At 35.0% G+C, this 22,844-nt stretch overlaps 1 protein-coding gene across 8 annotated transcripts in view; it reads right to left on the minus strand.

Annotated features, from left to right (window-relative positions):
- DENND4A (DENN domain containing 4A) overlaps nt 1–22,844 on the minus strand; it is a 122,362-nt gene that overhangs the window by 53,324 nt on the left and 46,194 nt on the right. For all 8 annotated transcript variants that reach the window (XM_070796911.1, XM_070796916.1, XM_070796913.1 and 5 more), the window contains 8 exons: nt 15,710–15,779; nt 13,171–13,340; nt 12,038–12,279; nt 10,443–10,509; nt 8,970–9,028; nt 5,064–5,208; nt 4,631–4,806; nt 1,444–1,544 (listed from right to left, as the gene is read on the minus strand). In XM_070796911.1, the coding sequence (XP_070653012.1) occupies nt 1,444–1,544; nt 4,631–4,806; nt 5,064–5,208; nt 8,970–9,028; nt 10,443–10,509; nt 12,038–12,279; nt 13,171–13,340; nt 15,710–15,779 (1,030 nt within the window). The remainder of the gene's footprint in view (nt 1–1,443; nt 1,545–4,630; nt 4,807–5,063; nt 5,209–8,969; nt 9,029–10,442; nt 10,510–12,037; nt 12,280–13,170; nt 13,341–15,709; nt 15,780–22,844) is intronic.

Raw genomic sequence — 22,844 nt, forward strand, 5'->3', positions numbered from 1 at the left:
TAATCTCCTGATTGTCACGGTTATTGCATACAGCAGTGACGTAGGAGAATGTACTGGCTGGTAGGAAATATACATTCCATTTGGAGATGATGCGGACATCTATTCTCAAAAAGTCAAAGGAACAATGTTTGTGACTGCTTCAAAATGTAAAAACTTTTTAAAATACGAGGAACAATAAGTCATCTTAGGAAGTTTTTGTGACATTCTTATTGTCTAAGAAAGCAAAAAAGAAAATGGGCACTGGAATGGAAGACCTAGGTTTTAATCTTAGCTTCATCCTTATTAACTGTATGATATCTGACAAGCTACCTCCCTCAAATTTATTATCTCCATATTTGTAAAAACAAAAGAATGTATGTGAAAGTGCTCTGAAGCTGTAAAGTGATATATAATCCTAAATAATATCAGTATTTTTTAAGCCTGTAATTTTAAGCTTTGGATTCTGCCCTTCAGTAGAGCTGGATGGGCTATTTCACTTATTTTAATAATGTTTGAATATTGCCATAAAAACTGCTGGACTTCTCAGCTATTCAAAAGAAGCTCATGAACTTTTAGAAAGCAGTTAAGTAGATTAAATAGAATTCCATGTGTAATTTATTTGTTCCATAGGATAAATTTTTTTCTGCTTGATGTCATGTTTTTTCATATCCCAGTACTTTGAGCCACTTTTGAATTATCTACTTGTTGTAAGGTTTGCTTTGTAAACACTGTCTTTTCCTGTGTCTCCTTCCAACAATACTAAGGTGCCCTGAACTCTTGAGGATGCAGGCCTCCTCCCATGTTTATATTTCACTTAATGCATAAATGAGAACCTCAAATATTGCTACATCATTACTGACCACTTTTCATACAACAGCATCAAATTATGAACCCTGAATGGACTGTTGTTATAAAACAGTAAGAAGCTTAGATAAATTGAAGGCTTAAATTCCTTTTATCGGTAATTCTGGATCACTATCAAGATACTCTTATGTAAGCTTTGAACTGAAATATGCCAATCAATTTTCACTTTAATTTCTGAATGCTTTTGGCAAACTTTTGTTTTCAAATTATTTGAGGTAGGCCACAGCATTAAGATCTACCAAAGGTGAAAAGCATATGACCATGCTCCCACCCCATGGAAATCATCAGCATTTTCTAATGTAATTTAAACCATCTGTCTCAGACTTTCAAAACTAACTTTCTATTTTATGTACAAAGAAAACACATAAGTAGAAACTAGTATTTTTCCATAGTATTTGAAAATAACCACCTTAACCTCTTTTTGAATTTTATTATGATATAAACTTCATAAAATCTCCCATTCGGTTTCTAAAAACTTGCTTTAATGCTTATTCTAAAAAATTTTCTTTTAGATAAAACTATCCTTTAACAAGTAAGGCAAAGTAATTGGAGACTTTTCTTCAGATTAAATTACTTCCATTAATTAAATTATACACTTACATTTTGCCAGTTGTTGATGCAAATTATTCAGTGTGTTCATCAGATTTTTACATGGTTTCTTTGGAAGTATCTTCCAGGCTACATTTTTCTTGTCACCAGTTCTGAGATTAAATGATAACAATAATATATTTGTCAGATTAACATGGGGAGAGGTGGGGCAGGTATATACCTGTTATTCATAAAAAGGGGAAAAGAGAAAACACATTGAATGAAAATAAAGCATACAGAATATTCTTGTTAACAGGAGAAAAATACTTCAGGTGTAAATGGACTGCTTAACGTTGTAAAATTAATTTTTATTTTGAGGGTAGAACTTTGTATTAAATATAGCTCAAAAACGTATACTTATGTTGATACTGAGTCAATTCCACTTGCACTGGAATCATGTGCAAAATCACTCCAAAATTTAATGTGGTGGTCATCAGATCCCCCAAAGGAGGAAACGGCAACCTACTCCAGTATTCTTGCCTGGAAAATCCCATGAACAGAGGAGGCTGGTGGGCTACAGTCCATACGGCCACAAAGAGTCGGACACGACTGAACATACGCGCCTGCACACATTACCCTTAAGCTCATTTAGAGTCTTCAGACACTTAAATATTGGGGAAATCCTACTATTGGGACTTTTGTTTTGTTTTGTTTTTTTCTTATAGACTCTAAGACAAAGCACTCTAGAATACATTCAGTGAACTTAGGATCCATCAGATCAGTTGCTCAGTTGTGTCCAACTCTTTGCGACCCCATGAATCGCAGCACGCCAGGCCTCCCTGTCCATCACCAACTCCTGGAGTTCACCGAAGGATCCATAAACCTTATCAAAATACTTTGATATATTCAATATTTAGTTTCTTAGTTCCCTAAAAAATAAGTAAAATTTAGTTTCTTTCAGAAAAGAAATAATCTATAATGTTAGATTATTTGAAAGAAGTATAACATCCCCAAATACTTTTATAACTATAGAAGAAGATATCTGACTGATATCTTTGTTTCTATGATGAACTCCAGTCATCTGCTTTATCACAACTATCACCACACAGTTGCTCCCTAAACTATAGATGGAACATAAAAAGAAAAAAGCATGGTGATAAAACGTGGTAAAGCTTCTGGACTTAACTATAACTTTGTTGATTCCATTCTCTATTTATTAAAACTTTTTACTATTTCAAAAGCAATAAACACTCATTTTAGGAAACTTGAAAAAATGTAGAGAAAAAGGAGAACAAAAGTAAATCACTTATGTTCTAACCACCAAACTCAACAACACAGTGCAGGTGTTAAATGGAACATGCTGAACTGTTGTTTTTTTTAATGCTCCCTAAATTTCCCACAGAACAAAAAGCGCAAATAAAACTCCACAAACTAAACAAAGAAAAAACGAGTGGATGGGAAAGCTTAAGCTGACAAAGAATTGTCTTGGAATCTACCCTATCTTTCCACAATGAGAAAAAAAATACAGACAGGGCAGGGTCAAACTGCAGATGTCCTGCTGTGAGATTTTATTTCATTGAGAATGTGAACAGGACTACAGAACCCTGTATTAAAGTGAGAACACAATGTAAAAATACTTGGCATTATTTTCTTGCTGAAAGTTTCAAACACAGCACTCCCACTGTGCCTTAGCATTCACTGTGTGTCCCTTGCTAGATTATTAGCAATTTAAGAGAAAGGAATGTATTTGGTTTGTTTTTTTATTCCCGGTGCCTAGCCAAAAAAAAAAAGGTGGGAGGGAAGGACACTTGAGATGTCTGTAGCATAAATCAATGAACAATATTTTGGTATCATTTCATTACATAGAACTACTACTATTTACTCACATAATTTTCCTCCTCTTGCCCTTGATAGCATCACTCTAAAACTTAGCTGAGGAGAAGCGCTTTATCTAGTACCTAAGTTTGAATCTATGACAACCTTTTGCATTTTTACTCATGGTGAGTTCCATTTATAAGATTACTATTACAGAATTAGTTAGCCAATAATTAGTGGACGAAGTACTAGTTATGGAGTCATACCATGATGTTTTCAAAATCAGTCCTGTGAGTATAAGTTATGTGCCTTTTGATAAATTACTTAAAAATTTAAGTTTTGGTTTTCTTATTTGTCTGGCAGAATGCTTAGTAAAAACTACCTCACAAAATACAGAGAATAATAAAAGATACCTTAGGCTATGCATACAGTTTTATGCCTAGTACATTATTAGATATTAATTTCCCTTCAGAAACTTGACATTCATAACATGTTCTTTATGTATTTATGAGTCAGAGAAGGGGAAAGGAAACAACAAATTTCATATTCAGGAGTTTTCTTTCAAATTTCAGGTTGAGGTTTCAGAAATTCAGGATGAAGGAAAGTAGAAAGTGATTAGTTCACTGGTTTTAGTCCTCCCATAGGTTTGAAAGGGCGATAAAACCAAGAAGGAAGACCACTGATGAGTGCAAACAACTCAATGTTTTTTTGACTTTTTTAACTCATTAGTGATCAAAACAGAAAGTTAAAATAAGAAAAAAATTATTTTAACAAATTAAGTATAAAAAGAAGGGAAATGTAATTTATTACAATAATAGATACAGTATACACTTATTTACAACACTGCATTTCAATTTTTAAAAACATTATATCATGTAACATTTAACAACTGGCCAAAAAAGAGAGATGTTACTTTAACATTTGAAGAATTAAACTGTAAAAGGTACTAGCTAGCTTTGGGGTTTTATTAACAGGGTAACTCGCAGTTATTTTAAGTACGTCCTGTGGATGCAATGTGGTATTGCATCAATTTCCTCTTTCCTGAAGAGCTTAAGTATGATTAAACTGAAAGGACACAAGAGAAAATACTGAATTAAAGAAAAGCTATATAGTTACAGTAGGTACAACTTAAATATTATTTCAAAAAAGAGAGAGAAAATTATAAAATCCTTACATTCCTTACATAAATTTCTAAGGCATAAGATTATAATATTTCTTAAATATTTAAATATCTGAGGATTAAAACCTTCTCTAGTACACTAAATCCATCTCATCAAAGTATAGTAAGAACTGATTCAAAGATGGCAAAAACCCCAAATATAAAAAAAAATATAGCTCAAAAGAATTCTAGTTATTATCACAAAATATACCAAAAAAACACAAAAAACAAAAAAACCTACGAAGTTGCAAATCACAGAATGTAGAATCACTGAAACAAACTTACTGAGAAATGGTGTTGGTATCTAGGTCAACACAACTGACATCTGGTGGAGGGTCATAGAGATCAAAGTATCTTGAATCAATTCCTACTATGAATGGACATGGTGCACTCAAGACATCTGCTAAAGCCAGTGGGCAGAGAGGAACATAGGGGCATGGCCAGTGGAAAGGGAAAATCATCTTGGATAAAAGATAAAAGAATATTTAGCTGTTTTAACATTGAAGCATAATTCATTGGCAACATAGAAAACTGTCTTTTAAATATTTATATCTAAAGTAGTTTAATACTTGTTAAATAATTACAATTAGTGATAATGGTCAGAAAATTAAAATTCATTACACTCTGGATTTTAGTTAAGCATTGAAATAGCTTTAAATTTTATGAATAATTAAGTTTAAAATGAAACTGATCGCCAAGAAGAAACCGTGATACTCACAGACACTAATGCTTCTGTCACACTGGTAAGCACGGAAGGCCGTAAGGAATGAATGAGAATTTTATGTTCTGTTACTGCAAACACCAGGAGTGTCACAGCATTTTCAGGGCCTAAATTCTGGAGCAGTGTTGAAAACTTGCCACCACTGTAAATCCAAACAAAGAGATATAATTTAAAAAATAGAGATCCAAAATCTCATTATACAAAATAATTTTTAAAAGTTTATGATTAGGGTAGGGTTACAGTTCACATTATATATTCAACTTTAAAGATAGAACTAACACCCAAAAAAGATGTCCTTTTCATTATAGGGGACTGGAATGCAAAAGTAGGAAGTCAAGAAACACCTGGAGTAACATGCAAATTTGGCCTTGGAATACGGAATGAGGCAGGGAAAAGACTAATAGAGTTTTGCTAAGAAAATGCACTGGTCATAACAAACACCCTCTTCCAACAACACAAGAGAAGACTCTATATATGGACATCACCAGATGGTCAACACTGAAATCAGATTGATTATATTCTTTGCAGCCAAAGATGGAGAAGCTCTATACAGTCAGCAAAAACAAGACCAGGAGCTGACTGTAGCTCAGACCATGAACTCCTTATTGCCAAATTCAGACTGAAATTGAAGAAAGTCGGGAAAACCACTAGACCATTCAGGTATGACCTAAATCAAATCCCTTATGGTTATACAGTGGAAGTGAGAAATAGATTTAAGGGCCTAGATCTGATAGACAGAGTGCCTGATGAACTACGGACTGAGGTTCGTGACATTGTACAGGAGACAGGGATCAAGACCATCCCCATGGAAAAGAAATGCAAAAAAGCAAAATGGCTGTCTGGGGAGGCCTTACAAATAGCTGTGAAAAGAAGAGAAGCGAAAAGCAAAGGAGAAAAGGAAAGATATAAACATCTGAATGCAGAGTTCCAAAGAATAGCAAGAAGAGATAAGAAAGCCTTCTTCAGCCATCAATGCAAAGAAATAGAGGAAAACAACAGAATGGGAAAGACTAGGGATCTCTTCAAGAAAATCAGAGATGCCAAAGGAACATTTCATGCAAAGATGAGCTCGATAAAGGACAGAAATTGTATGGACTTAACAGAAGCAGAAGATATTAAGAAGAGATGGCAAGAACACACAGAAGAACTGTACAAAAAACATCTTCACAACCCAGATAATCACGATGGTGTGATCACTGACCTAGAGCCAGACATCCTGGAATGTGAAGTCAAGTGGGCCTTAGAAAGCATCACTACACACAAAGTTAGTGGAGGTGATGGAATTCCAGTTGAGCTATTCCAAATCCTGAAAGATGATGCTGTGAAAGTGCTGCACTCAATATGCCAGCAAATTTGGAAAACTCAGCAGTGGCCACAGGACTGGAAAAGGTCAGTTTTCATTCCAATCCCAAAGAAAGGCAATGACAAAGAATGCTCAAACTACTGCACAATTGCACTCATCTCACACGCTAGTAAAGTAATGCTCAAAATTCTCCAAGCCAGGCTTCAGCAATATGTGAACCGTGAACTTCCTGATGTGCAAGCTGGTTTTAGAAAAGGCAGAGGAACCAGAGGTCAAATTGCCAACATCCGCTGGATCATGGAAAAAGCAAGAGAGTTCCAGAAAAACATCTATTTCTGCTTTATTGACTATGCCAAAGCCTTTGACTGTGTGCATCACAATAAACTGTGGAAAATTCTGAAAGAGATGGGAATACCAGAACACCTGATCTGCCTCTTGAGAAATTTGTATGCAGGTCAGGAAGCAACAGTTAGAACTGGACATGGAACAACAGACTGGTTCCAAATAGGAAAAGGAATTCGTCAAGGCTGTATATTGTCACCCTGTTTATTTAACTTCTATGCAGAGTACATCATGAGAAACGCTGGACTGGAAGAAACACAAACTGGAATCAAGATTGCGGGGAGAAATATCAATAACCTCAGATATGCAGATGATACCACCCTTATGGCAGAAAGTGAAGAGGAACTCAAAAGCCTCTTGATGAAAGTGAAAGTGGAGAGTGAAAAAGTTGGCTTAAAGCTCAACATTCAGAAAACGAAGATCATGGCATCCGGTCCCACCACTTCATGGGAAATAGATGGGGAAACAGTGGAAACAGTGTCAGACTTTGTTTTTCTGGGCTCCAAAATCACTACAGATGGTGACTGCAGCCATGAAATTAAAAGACGCTTACTCCTTGGAAGGAAAGTTATGACCAACCTAGACAGCATATTCAAAAGCAGAGACATTCCTTTGCCAACAAAGGTCCGTCTAGTCAAGGCTATGGTTTTTCCTGTGGTCATGTATGGATGTGAGAGTTGGGCTGTGAAGAAGGCTGAGTGCCGTAGAATTGATGCTTTTGAACTGTGGTGTGGAGAAGACTCTTGAGAGTCCCTTGGACTGCAAGGAGATCCAACCAGTCCATTCTGAAGGAGGTCAGCCCTGGGATTTCTTTGGAAGGAATGATGCTAAAGCTGAAACTCCAGTTCTTTGGCTACCTCATGCTAAGAGTTGACTCACTGGAAAAGACTCTGATGCTGGGAGGGATTGGGGGCAGGAGGAGAAGGGGACGACAGAGGATGAGATGGCTGGATGGCATCGCTGACTCGATGGACATGAGTCCCAGTGAACTCCAGGAGTTGGTGATGGACAGGGAGGCCTGGCGTGCTGCGATTCACGGGGTCGCAAAGAGTTGGACACGACTGAGCAACTGATCTGATCTGATCTGTTGCTCTTTTGTAGGGAAAACGCTGCATCCGAAACACACTATGAAAACAATGAAGTTTTATGAGGTTTTGAAGTCATCTGCGTCTTCTGCCTTGTATTAAATATGGAAAATGAAAATTTATCTGTTTTTTTCTATAAAATGATCTGCCATGTAGATAATGTTCAAGTAAAGAATTCAATGCGTACACAAAATGTTGTTATATGATTCCATTTATACAAAGTGTCCATTACAGGCACATCTGTAGAGAAAGAAGTAGATAAGCAGTTGCCTAGGGCTGGGGAGGGTGTCTGTGTGTTTGTATTTGCAGGGATGGTAGAGGTAAGGGAGGGTAACTGCTAAAAGATACAGGTGTTTTTTGGAGCTACAACAATGTTCTGAAGTTGATTACAGTCATAGTTGCAGAACACTGTGAATATATTCATTGAATTGTACAATTTAACTAGGTGAACTGTATGGGATGTGAATTATATATCAATAAAGTCATTACCAAAAAAAAAGTCTCTTGGTAGTCTCAGTATTTCTAGTTTATTCTCAGTTCAAACAAAGGTTAAGAAAACACTGGTCACCCAGGGCCAAGACCTGGTGATGAAATAATCTGCAATTCTTACAAAATTAACGTCAAAGATGGCAGCTGTTCTCCCTTAGGTATGTGCCACCAAATAACTTAATTATATTGTAACTACTTCCCTGCTAGAAAAAGTACATGGCTAATTAAATATCAAGAAATGATACTTTAGAAAAAACATATTTCATAATCTCTGAACTTTTAAGGTGATGAAATACATTATTCTATTCCATGGGCTAGTATTTATAAGTAACTTTTTATTTGGGGGTTAATTTTAAAATGAGTATTTTTCAGAGGATATTTAAAGCTAAAAAACAATCGTTTTCATAAACTATAGACATATGTACTCATTTATGCATTAACAGTTGTACACACTTGATCACAGTTAAGTGGATATGCAAAATACCAAACACTATTGTAAAAGTTTTTCTGTGTTCTTCAAGAACTTTAACCTAAATTTTAAGTAAAAGAAATTTAATAAGAAACAATTAGATGAGAAGTATTTCCATCAACATTTGCAATTTTCCCTAGGAAAGAGAGAAAATACTTGAACGCTATTTTAGTTTACACTAAACATTTAGAGAAACACAATGAAGTTTTACTTGCCTTAGTGGAAGAGGTGAAGAAACAGGCTGACTGAGGATCAGATTATCATGTGGTGATAACTGAAAATAAATATGAAATAAAGTATTTCAAATATAAAGATTAACTTTAAAATACCACCTTCCAGTAAAAAAAATTTCACACACACATATATAGATGATGCCCATAAAGTTTCAATATTCCCATGCACCAGGTATAGGAATCGTCTAAATCACTTACTAAGATCCTAAAAAATATGTCCTGATGACTTGTCCTGATGACTGCCCTAACTACTAATTCTTCTTACTTTAAACCATATTCTTTTATTCTGTTCCTCAACATTTCCCTGATGCCATTTTAACAAACCTGCACTGAAAGAATACACTGTTCATTTAATATCATAAAACCAGGGTTAGTTAATCTATGGCCTCAGGGCAAATCCACAGACCACCTGCTTTTACAAATAAAGTCTTACCAAAATAGAGCCATGCACATTTGTTTACATGTTACATAGAGCTGCTTTTGTGCAGTGAAAGCGGAGCTGAGCAGTTTTCAGAGAGACAACACAGCCTGTAAAGTTTGAAATATCTACTGTTTGGTCCTCAATAGAAAAAACTTGCCAACTTCAGCTATAAGATAAATCTTTTATGTATGCAACCTGAATGTGCTATATATATATATATTCTGGCACTAAATATCAAGAAGGAACTTGGGATGATATGTAGATATGCAGACTATTTACAATGCTTATCAAAATGATATTTTTCTAGACACTTTATCTGTATCAATATATTAATACAATTAATCTACATTTTAAATTTTATGCATATTTACAGAAATCTTAAATATCTATTTATAAATGATTTCTAATTTTGAATGATAGTCCACTAAGGGTTATGATAAATACCATAAGGCACATACAGAGATAATACATGAAATATTCTCTCAAGATCACTTCAAAAATAATGCTTAAATAGATTAGAAAAACAACTTACATATCAAGATTATAAACAAAAAAGAAACATAAACAAAAAAGGAAAGATAAAGTCAACTGGGACAAGAGATGGGGAAAATAATTTGTGTTCACTTTAAACTTCCCGTCACAAGGATGTGAGCAATTCTTCCTGCAATTAGGAAAACACACAACTTTTTCTTTCATCTATTCTAATACATTTAACTTAGGGAGTAAGTGCCAAAGGCAAAAGTTTTAAATACCAAGAATAAACTTAGGAAAGCAGTCCCTTTTTATGTGTTCAAAATGTCTACTGCTGTCTATTTCTTCAAGTCTACAACCCTTTATCTAAGAGGAAACATTAGATGTTGGCTGAGAGGCAGTTAATAAAATCATAAGGGTCCAAACTCCAGCATGAAGCAGCATCTGGTTCTCTTTTGATTCCATTTGATGTTTCTTTCCTCTTATAAAACTGTTATACTTAGGTTACATTTTGACAGAGTCCATAATCATTCAATAGAGCACTTACATCAAGAAAATCTTACCTGAACTAGAATCCGTGGTCTCTGAGGAGATGGAAAAGGAACTTTATGCATAAAATGAGAAATATGCCTTAAAAACAAACAAACAAAAACCTAATTGATTCCAAAGAGAATGCCATATGCTATAAAGGTCAACATGTCACCACAAGTTCATGTTGAGTCAAAAGCTCTGTGTACCGATAATTTCGAAATCCCTGCTACCACAAAAACAAGTGAACAAACAACCAAAATCATTTGTACCATTTAAGTCCCTTCTGAATAAACCCAGCCCCCAAATTTTCATATTAATACTCTCTCATATCCAGTAATAATTGTGTCATTAATGTCTCAAAAGCCACTGTAAGTTCTACCTTATGTGGACATTACCAAAGGAGCTAATTCTTGTACTGCAGTACACTTATTTTTAGTCAATTGCTCATATTTTAAAAATGAAGCAACCATTGAGTATTTCAGAAAAATGAAGGAGTTTAACTATTTCTAAAATAAGAATAATATACTTTCGATTAACAATAGGTTAAAAATTCTATTGCTGATTTTTTGGGCTTTTTCCCCAGATGAAGACAGATAAAAAGATAGATTGATGGGTTTTGTTTTGAATACCATGGAAAAGGAAAAAGGAAACAATAGTAAACAATCATTTTAAAGAAAGAGTTATTTTATTTCTATATTACTTGTAAACTATTTCCAAATCATCTTGGCCGCAGAACTGAGATAATTTCATCTGGATAGAAAACATCAGAAGAGCATGGTATCTAAAATATCTAAAGTGAAAGTGAAAGTGCTCAACTCTTCGCGACCCCATGCACTGTAGCCCTCCAGGCTCCCCTGTCCATGCTATTTCCCAGGCAAGAATACTGGAATGGGTTGCCATTTCCTTCTCCAGGGGATCTTTCCAGCCCAGGGGTCGAACTCAGGTTTCCCGAGCCACCAGGGAAGCCCAAAATATCTAAGTTCAGTTCAGTTGCTCTGTCGTGTCCCACTCTTTGAGACCCCATGGACTGCAGCACGCCAGGCCTCTGTATATCTAAAATGATATCTAAATGATATCTAAGATATCTAAAAACAGTAAGGAATAAAATAAGCCCAGATTATATGTAAAATAAGAATCACAAAACCTTTAAAAAAAAATTCCAATTAGGATCTCCAAACTTCACAAGATATTAAAAAATGAAACATTTCTGCCATTTTGTCAGAAATAAAATTATCTAAAATAACAAAACTGTAGATCTAATTGGGGCTTTCCAGATGGCTCAGTGGTAAGGAACCCGCCTGCCAATGCAAGTGATGTGGGTCGGGAAGATCCCTTGGAGGAGGAAATGGCAGCCCCACTCCAGTATCCTTGCCTGGAGAATCCCATGACAGAGGAGCCTGGCAGGTCACATTTCATGGGGTCGCAAAGAGTCAGACATACTGAGCAGCTGAATACAAACACACACACAGTTATAGTAAGAGAAATATTACATAACTGAATCAACCAAATCTTTTTTTCTCTTGAAAAATTTAGTTTCCAAATAAAATCCATTCAATTACCAGTCCAAATATACCATACACAGTGGAAAGAGCTGCCAAATTTTGAACCGAGAAGGCTGCTAACTTACTTCTCAATTGGAAGGACGTGAGGTCCAGAGATGGAATAACGATATAGAAAAGTCAAAAACTTCCTGAATGCGTCAAAAAAAGGCCAGTGAGAGAGAAGACAGATGCATTTATTAGTGTGAATTGTCTTGGAACTATCAGACTTCTCATTTGCTGATGATGCTAAACCCAAAAGAAATCTCTGTTTTTCTGTGAGATTCTCCTCGGAGTATGGTTCATAAAACTGAATAGCAGCACCATAGACCTGGAAAAGAGATAATATATTTGATAAATACGCCTTATATCATTTACTCAAATCACATTATTGGTTAAATATTTAATGGATGAGCTATTATGAGCCATTATATGCCTATGAGGCAGGCAAGGTGCCAGGTACCAGAGACAGTGGTGAAGAGACATTGCTCTTGCTTTCTTGAAGTACATTAAAACATCGATGACGACAACAACAGAACTACACAGTGCAACTGTTGGGTCCCCTTATTACTGGAAAACAATATGTTTAATTAAGTTTTTTCATAAAGAGTGACAGCAATTGTGTTGCTATTCTCTATAAGAAAATGACTGAAAACAATGAGTTGGCCAGAAAGTTCATTTGGGTTTTTCTGTAAGATGCTACTGAAAAATCCAAACAAACTTTTTGGCCCACCTAATAATTATTTAGTAGAGAGCAGGACAGAATTTTAGATAAGGAAATACAAATTTCAACTTCAGACAATTCACTGAAATTTCTCTAGACCTCAATTTCCCAATATATAAAATGAAGATATTGCACTACAAGATTATCAAAGTCCATTTCAACGATAATAGGCTATGGTTCTAAACAGCACTGCATATTTAATAAAGTCTTTAGTATTACTTTAAAACTTTTGTAACACAGAAAATGAAGCAATGCAGGATCATCATTTGATAATGAAAAAAATCTTTGGCTGTATCCACAAGAAAAGCATTTGGATATGTGAGACAGACTGAAAATTTTCTTTTCCTGTGTCTCCAGATGCAGTTATTTTAATGTGAAAGAGGTGCATATAATCGATCCAATTTAACCAGTTATTGTTTCTATTGTTACTGCATATAAAACTTAAGACTTGAAAATGTACAAGAAAACTGCAGATATCATTTGTTAAACACAGAGTACCTTTTCAGCTGAGGCTCCAGTTAACACGAATGTAGAAAATACAGGGAGGGGGTATTTGCTATTTGATGGCCAACATTCAATAGTTGCGCCCATTGGTAAACAAAACAGGGGAACAGATTCTGGGAGTGAGAATGACTCGTAATCTTCTTGAGGGTATCTACAAATTAGACCTATAAAAACAATAATAAATATTAGCTCATCAGCTCTTGAATTTAGCAGCTCATAATTTGAATGATGCTAAAATGCTTTATTATTTAACACATCTGGAAGACTAAAACACTATATATGTTCACCAAGTAACTCTGAATGCTTTAATAGGATTCAAGTGGATTTTAATTCTTAAACTAGTCATATTAACTACTTAATATTTATCAAGCTTCATCCACAAAGGCTAGTAAGGCAAACAGGAAAAGACTATTCCCTGGTAGCTCAGACAGTGAAGAATCTGCCTGCAATGCAGGAGACCTGGGTGGGGAAGATTCCCTGGAGAAGGGAATGGCAACTGACTACAGCTTCTTGCCTTGGAAAATCTCATGGACAGAGGAGCCTGGTGGGCTACAGTCCATGGGGTCGCCAAGAGTCAGACATGACTCAGCAACTAAGCACACACAAAGAAACATACACAAATATGCACACACTCCTAAAAAAAAAAATCCAGACTTCCTGGTGGCTCAGATGGTAAAGCATCTGACTACAATGCAGGAGACCCAGGTTCGATCCCTGGGTTGGGAAGATTCTCTAGAGAAGGCAATGGCAACCCACTTCAGTACTCTTGCCTGGAACATCCCATGGACAGAGGAGCCTGGTAGGCTACAGTCCATGGGGTCGCAGAGTCAGACACGACTGAGCGACTTCACTTTCTTTCACTTTCCTAAAAATTCATTTTGTGTTCACACAACCTTACAGCATATAAACATACTATTTTGGGAGGAAATTTTCAATATGCACATATTCACTTTACTAGTTTTTGATAGTTTTACCTCAGGGTTTGTTTTTTTTTTTTTGACACATTAAAACAGATATTCCATAGGACTATATATATATATATATGACTTCTAGCACAAATACAAGAAAAATTATACATAAAAATAGAAGTCACATGTTTACAATGTCTTTAAAACAGTATCAACTTAAGCCCAGCTTCTGAATAATCTCAGATTATAGGAAAACAGAGTTTCAAGTGGTATATGGTTTTATGTTAAACAGACTAGTTGACAAAGCAGTCTAAGTATCTTCTACTTAACAAACCCTCAAGACCAGACTCTTTTACTGGATTTTGTGGGACTAGAAACAGTAATAGGTTTCCTAAGCTTGAATCCTTAAAGTGGAAACCATCATGAGACAATGTTAAAAATAAAATGACAAACTGGGAATATGAGTGGTTGGTCTGCCACTAACAGCTGTTTGACTTCGGACAAGTTGTGTACCTAGAGGTCTCCAGTTTTCTCATCTATAAAGTGAGATGAACTAGATATACTGAGGTCCAAGGCAATTCTAAAATTCTCTAGTTATATGCTGGTGCTGCTGCTGCTAAATCACTCAAACATGTCTGACTCTTTGCAACCCCTTGACCATAGTCTGCCAGGCTCCTCTGTCCATGGGATTCTCCAAGCAAGAATACTAGAATGGGTTGCCATGGTCTTCTCCAAATTATATGCTAGCCAACCAGTTGATCTCATGAGGATTTACACTTAACTGTCCATTACTTTCTCAAGTCATGAAATAATGGTATAGCCTTTAAGAAACTACAGAAACAGCAATGAACTGTGGATCCTAGAAAATCACAGGCAGAAGAAGGTAGGAGTCTAGAGTACTAACTTTAAAATTTTATTTTTTGAAAAGCTGAATCTGCTTTCTTGTAAATAACTTGATATTTTGAGGCTTTTGGCAACTGAAAATTTCAACTATGCATTATAAAATTATAAATTATTTATAATATTTCTGATTATTTTGAAATATAATTACATATAAACTACAGACTTGACTAAATTTAATATAAATATTAGGCTTCCCAGGTGGCGCCAGGGGTAAAGAATCTGCCTACCAATGTAGGAGACACAAGAGATTCAGGTTAGATCCCTGGGTCAGGAAGATTTCCTAGAGAGGGAAATGGCAACCCACTCCAGTGTTCTCTCCTGAAAAATCCCACAAACAGAGAAGCCTGATGGGTTACAGTCCACGGAGTCACAAAAGAGTCAGACATGACTAACGTTCACACAGTACAGTAGCTGTATAAATATTAAGGAAACTAATTCAAAAGGAACATAAATATTTTCCTCACATTTTCTGAGTTAAGACTTTAAGAGAATGATATCTACTTATTATTTACTTAAACCTATTATTTTAAAAAAAACCTTACCTTCTTTTAAAATTAATATTCCACTAAGCATCCAATAACGTATGGATAAAGACAAAACAATCAAAAGACGTGTGTTATAGTCTCAGTCCTGACAACGCATTTTAAGACAGTTTTTTTCTTTAATCTTATTGGTCCCATAATACATTATATATTAAGTATTCCATGAAAAATTATACTTACCAGCTTTGTAAGATATAGTGTTAGTCTTTGCCACTGATTTTTTATAACATAAGTATACTGCTGATCCCCACTGAATTTGAAAAAAAATAAAAGAAATATCATTAAACTTTAAAAAGGCAGTAACTTAATAGAATCTCTTTAATTTCTGCAGTATGTAATGATGGATTTCTTTTTATTTTCAGTTGGTTATTTTGCTGGCGTTTTATTGGAGTTATTGCCCAATTTTCTTTCAGAAATAAAATTTAATGTATTTTCTCCTTGCAACAGAAATAACATGAGGAAAACAACTATTTAAAACAAAACCGAGCCACAACACTTTAGATTTTATTCCAAGTTCAAACTTTGGACAGAAATGAAAAACAAGAAATATCCACTCATGTGGATGTAGACCTTCCTTTTGATTCTACAGCACCTTTCAGATATTGCCAGATTTTTCACAGTTCTTTATACCAAACTCAAGAGTTGTAATTCGCCATATCCATTTCCCTATTTCCTATCCTGTCATGAATCTATTCCAAACAAGGTTTTAATCCCACCATTTTTTAAAAGAACACCTTAAAAACTTTAATGATACCAATTCTAATAGTCAATTCTTAGTCTTCATCTTTTTCAGTCTCTCAACAGATTTTGATATCACTAATGACCCCCTTCCTGAAACATTTTTCTTTCTTGGCTTTTGAAGCATCACACTCTCCTGGTCCCTCACCACCACATCTCTGGCCAGTCCTCAATCTCCCTTGTAGAATCCTCTCTTTTCCTGATCATTAAATGTGGTCTCTTCTTTACTTTCTCTAAAGGATCTCATCTGTTTGGTACCACACTTTTAAATAATAGCTATTTCCAAAAGAGTCTCAAATTCCTAGTCCCCAAAGGAGATGGAGAAGACTGCGGGTAAAGCAAATCTGAGAGTAAAGGAGATTTAGACACAGTAAGTTTGGAAACATCTATTAGACATCCAAGTGTAGAGTCAAATGGAGGTAAGGTGAGAAGCCAGAAATGGATGTGTAACTTAGAAGACGCCACCATTGACAAGAGGTGATTACAGATACACTCACAAAACATACTTCCTTTAGGCTTCAACTCAAACGTCACTTTATTAGACAGCCCTCCTTTCATCACTTCTTATGCAATACCAAGTCTCCCTCTCCCTTCCTTGGTCCTCCTTATTGCCCCTCTCTTGTTGTTGCTGTTGTTTTCCTCCATACATAGCACTTACCACCATTTGGCATATAGCATACTTTGTTATTTATTATCTGCCTCCCACCACTAGAATATAATAAGCTCCATGATGGTAGAAGCTTTGTTTTGCTCACTGCTGTATCTGGAGCACCCACAACAGTACCTATTATATAAAAAACCTATTATATAAAAATACTTAATAAATACTTGTTAAAGGAATGAATGTGAGGTGATGTGTTTGTGCATACATGATGGAGAGTGCTTGCATGGACCAGTTAGTACATGAGGACAGATACTTAGCACTGAGAACAAATATATATAAAGAAAATACACTTACTTTAAGAAATACATTTTAAAAATATTAAGAGACTACCATAAAAACACCCATTTACTCATCACCCAGCTTTAAATGTTAACAATGACCATATTTGCTTCCAATATTTTAATGTATAAACAAAAAAATTACAGATTTAACTAAAGCCTCATCTTCCATTCCTTTCTGTCCTCTGAGTTAACTATTGGCCTGAAGCTAGTGCATTTCATTCACATGCATTTTTAAAATTTCTACTATGTAAATATATACATCTTTAAGTATATATCATTATGTTATATGCTTTATAACTTTACATAAATGGTGAAGTGTTGAATACATGCCTTTATGGCTTGCTTTCTCACTCATCAAAATGTTTTTGAGAATTAGTAAAATTGATACAGATCTACTTTCTTCACTTCAACTGGTAGATAGTATTCCATTAATGAAACAATTTACTTTATCCATTCCCTTACTGAGGGACATTTAGGTTGCTTCCTCTCCAGGGTGTGGTTATGAACAATGTTGCAGTAAGTTAGCTCCTCACCCAGAAATTTCCCACTTTTTAAAACTTTTTTAATATGTCCCCAAGCAGATTAGTATGTTAAATCATACTTATTTGGACATTAAGTTATGCTTGTTACTCTGTTAGATTTTGATTCTAATAAAAATTTTAATATTTTCACATCAAAAGAAGGGATGTATAAATTCAAGTGGATATTATGAGTGTCAGCAGATTGGGCCTTTAGTTTTTTTGGTGGTAAAAATTTTATAAAAGGTCCTGTATAGCAAAGTCCCAACTCCAGTTCCTAATAAGCCAAATTTGTAAAGATAACAAAAAGCCTTCAGTAACCTTTGTGATGATAAAAAGAGAACTATATATGACCATGTGGATGTGGTGGAAACCAAAAGGAATATCCTAAAATAAAACACAAGGACTTAGAGATAAAGTAGAAGTTATAAGGCCCTGGAAGAAAAGAGCCATGGATATAAAAACTAAATATGAGAACATTTTCTAAATTTTTCCTTATAAAAAGGTTCAGCAAAAAAGACAGTAGGAAGGGCTGTTGTTCTTAAAATACTTTAAATGTTTAACCCATAAAATATCCATACTGTGGTTTGCCATGGCAAAAACATTTCTTCTGGAATTACGTACATGATTTAACTATTTGCTTGGTTAATAACTCTGCTTTTCTAAGTAAACTTGCTAAATCAAGTACTGACATTCTTGTAAGGCTGTAAAACAAGAACCATTTGTACAGAGTATTAAAAAAAATACTCTCAATGAGTCAAAAACTGAGGGAAACGTCCCAAATTAGTCCAAACGTTTGCTGTGTGCATCAAAGCACCAGGTCTAAATATCCTTAACCACACATTTTCGCAGTTTTGGACAACATGACATTCTTAAATTCTCTTCCAGCTCTAAAATATTATCATTCTATTCTAAACAATCAAAGTCCAAATCACTTAGGGCTTATGATCCTAAGCTTAAAAACTAGTCATTCTTGAAAACTTTTCCCATAAACTTTTAATGGGAGGTTGGAGAAGTAGGGGAAATATATTTTGAGACCAAAGTTGTAAGCCTGGTAGAAAAATCATGTAGGAATTTGAAGAAAGACTCAATATCCATTTCCTCATGTTCATTAGATTGGTTTCATTCTTTTTTTTTTTTCTTCAGTTTTTTGTTTTTTAGGTTTATTTTCTCCTGGTTTCAAAAACTAGAAGATGCTTTCATTCAACCTACCTAATCTCCCCAAACCAAGAATAATCTATAATATAACTATACTCCTGAGCATTATCAACACATCAGTAATTTATTCCTAACCATTTCCTGATTATATACACAATCAACAGACATGAAAAGAAGTTTCCTGCATTGCATGTCTATTTTAGTATTTCTGAAAGAGTTAGAAGTCATTGTATGTCTACTCTGAAGATCTAAATTTACTTTTACTACCTTATAGACAATAGAAACAGAGATTGTTAATAGATATAAACCACAACCCATTGCTTAAAAAAGACACCAACCACTAAGATCAGGACAGTTTCTCTACATTTAGGACTGATAACTAGATTTAAGAGTAAGGAAATAAACATCTAAGAGGTTTTTATTCCTATAATGTTTCTTAAGGGAACTAAGAGGAACTTAAACATTGGGCAAGTTCTTCCTTACTGTATGTTAATTATATCTCAAAACTAAACAACAACAGCAACAAAAGAAAAGCTCCTTCTCAGTCATTAAATACACACAGAAGGGACTGAAAAGGCAGAGTTAACTAAGGAGTAATTAATAGCTAACTTTTGTATAGCACTTACTATGTGCCAGGCACTATCCTACGTTCTTTACAAATAGTAAACATTTAATCTTCACAAAAAGCCTGTGATAAAACACTACTTTATCTGTGTTTCATGATGAGGAAACTGAAGCACAGAAAGTCAAAGAACCTGTCCAAGACATGTATCTGGAATGCAAATACAGCAGGTTAGCTGGAGTCCATTCTGTTCACACTAGGTTACACTCTCTCTCTCTTTTCTTTTATACTCTTCCAGGAGAGAATTAATACTCTGACAACACTGGGACCAATACATCAGGGTAAGGAAAAACAGAAACTTATGTCTCTGGTTTTGGTTTCAATGTAACAAGTCTACCTTGAACACTTTGGTTAATAAGACCTAGTAATGGTTCCAAAAAATTTACTTTCAATCTAAAATGAGCAAATCTATAAAATAAAGGGAAAAATCACTAATGGGAAAATGGCAAGTATCTTTGAGCCTGAACAGCCTTGCTAAAATACTAAACCAAATTTGAAATGAGGTTAAGCTAGACATTATATTACAAAAAAGTTCAAAAACCCTTTCTGCCATCACTATCAGTACCATATAAGGCTTTTAAAACTCACTCGCTACCGCGATCTTCTTCCTGCACCATAATCTCTCCATTGTCACACTTCATCAACAAATCAAAATGCAAGGACGGGACAGAAAGTGGATAGAGGAGGAGGTTTCAGAAGTAACATCTCAGGCAAAGACCAGAAGCAAAAATGGCTTGGAATTTTCAAACTCCTGAGTGGAGTTGTGTGGTGACACCAGTATCACTGGAGATCACGTGTGCTTCCTGTTCAAGTATTCCTTCAGTTACATGAGCTCCAAGACCAAGCCCTGAGCCTTTGGAGTGGGAGTACTGACTCCAAGACCCTAGACTATCAGAGAACTAACCCAAGGGGGTATCAAAAAGTGAGAACTCACAAAAAGGAAACCACTGTAATACAGACCCAGCATCACCCAACCACCAATAGCACCCTGTGAAGGACCTCTCATCTAAACAACAAATAAAACAAAAATACAAACCCAATCATCAGCGGATAGGATTACCGCCTCACTCAGCCTTGCCCATCAGAGGAAAGAAAAACAAACAAAAACTCAACACAAAGCTTATCCTATACGAAACTTACACAAACCACTGGACCAACTCTAGCGGGCAGAAACCAAAAGGAAGAAAGAATTCAACCTTGAAGCCTGGGAAAAGGAGACCTCAAATACAATAAGTTAAAAAAAATAATAATGAAAAGGCAGATAAATACTACACAAATGAGTGAACAAACTAGAAACACAGAAGTCCAAATAAATGAAGAGGAAATAGGCAAAGTACCTGAAACAGAATTCAGAATAATGATAGTAAAGATGATCAAAAACCTTGAAAGCAAAATGGAGAAAATGAAAGCATCAATTAACAAAGACCTAGAAAAATTAAAGAAAAAACATGCAGAGACAAACAACACAATTACTGAGATTAAAAACACTCTGGAAGGAATCAATAGCAGAATATCAGAAGCAGAAGAATGAATCAGTGAGCAGGAAGATAAAATGGAAGAAATAACTTCCGAAGAGCAGAATAAAGTAAAAAGAATGAAAAGAACCAAGGATCCTCTCAGAGACCTCTGGGACAATATCAAACACACCAACATTCAAATAATAGGGGTCCCAGAAGAAGAGAAAAAGAAAGGTTATGGGAAAATTTTTGAAGAGATTATAATTGAAATTTTCCCCAACATGGAAAAGGAAATAGTTAATCAAGTCCAAGAGGCACAAAGAATCTCACACAGGATAAACCCAAGAAGAAACACACACAGACACTAATCAAACTAATAAAGACTAAACACAAAGAAAGAATATTAAAAGCAGCGAGGGAGAACCAACAAGTAACATACAAGGGAAACCTCATACACTTAACAGCTGATCTTTCAGCAGACTGCTGGCCAGAAGGGAATGGCAGGATACATTTAAAGTTCTGAAAGGGAAAAATCTACAACCAAGACTACTGTACCCAGCAAGGATCTCATTCAAAATTGATGGAGAAATCAAAAGCTTTTCAGACAAGTGAAAGTTAAGAGAATTCAGTACCAGCAAACCAGCTTTACAACAAATGTTAAACGGACTTACACAGTCAAGAAATACAAGAAAAAAGATCTACAAAATCAACCCCAAACAATTAAGAAAATGGCAACAGGAACACATATATGGATAATTACTTTAAATGTAAATGGATTAAATGTTCCAAGCAAAAGACACAGACTGGCTGAATGGATTAAAAAACAAGACCCATATATATGCTGTCTACAAGAAACCCATTTCAGACCTCAAGACACATATAGACTGAAAGTGAGAGGATGGAAAAATATATTCCATGAAAATGGGAAGCAAAAGAAAGCTGGAGTAGCAATCCCTGTATCAGACAAAATAGACCTTAAAATAAAGAAGATTAGAAGAGATAAGGAAGGACGCTACATAATGATCAAGAGATCAATCCAAGAGGAAGATATAACAATTATAAATATCTATGCATCCAACATAGGAGCACCTCAATACATAAGACAAACACTAACAAACATAAAAGAAAAAGTTGACAGTAACACAATAATAGTAGGAGACTAACACCCAACTCACACCAATGGACAGATCATCAAAACAGAAAATTAATAAGGAAACACAAGTCTTAAATGATACATTAGATGAGATGGATCTCACTGATATCTTCAGGACATTCCATCCAAAGGCAGAAGAATACACCTTCTTCTCAAGTGCACAAGGAACATTCTCCAGGATAGACCACATCTTGGGTCACAAATCAAACCTCAGTAAATTTAAGAAAATTGAAATCATATCAAGAAACTTCTTCTGACCACAACGCTATAAGACTACATATCAATTACAAGAAAAACACTGTAAGAAACACAAACACATGGAGATGAAACAACACATTTTTAAATAACCAAGCGGTTACTGAAGAAATCAAAAGGGAAATAAAAAAATTTCTAGAAACAAATGACAATGAAAACAGAACAACTCAAAACTTATGGGATGCAGAAAAAGCAGTCCTAAGAGGGAAATTTATAGCAATACAATACTACCTCAAGAAACAAGAAAAACATCGAATAGACAGCCTAACTTTACACCTAAAACAACTGGAAAAAGAAGAACAAAAAAACCCCCAAATTAGAAGGAATGAAATCATAAAGATCTGAGCAGAAATAAATGAAAAAGAAATGAAATAAATAATAGTAAAAATTAATAAAATTAAAAGCTGGTTCTTTGAGAAGATAAACAAAACTGAAAAACCTTTAGCCAGACTCATCAAGAAAAAAAGAG

Source organism: Bos indicus, chromosome 10, assembly GCF_029378745.1.
Source record: "Bos indicus isolate NIAB-ARS_2022 breed Sahiwal x Tharparkar chromosome 10, NIAB-ARS_B.indTharparkar_mat_pri_1.0, whole genome shotgun sequence".
NCBI classification, from domain to species: Eukaryota; Metazoa; Chordata; class Mammalia; order Artiodactyla; family Bovidae; genus Bos; species Bos indicus.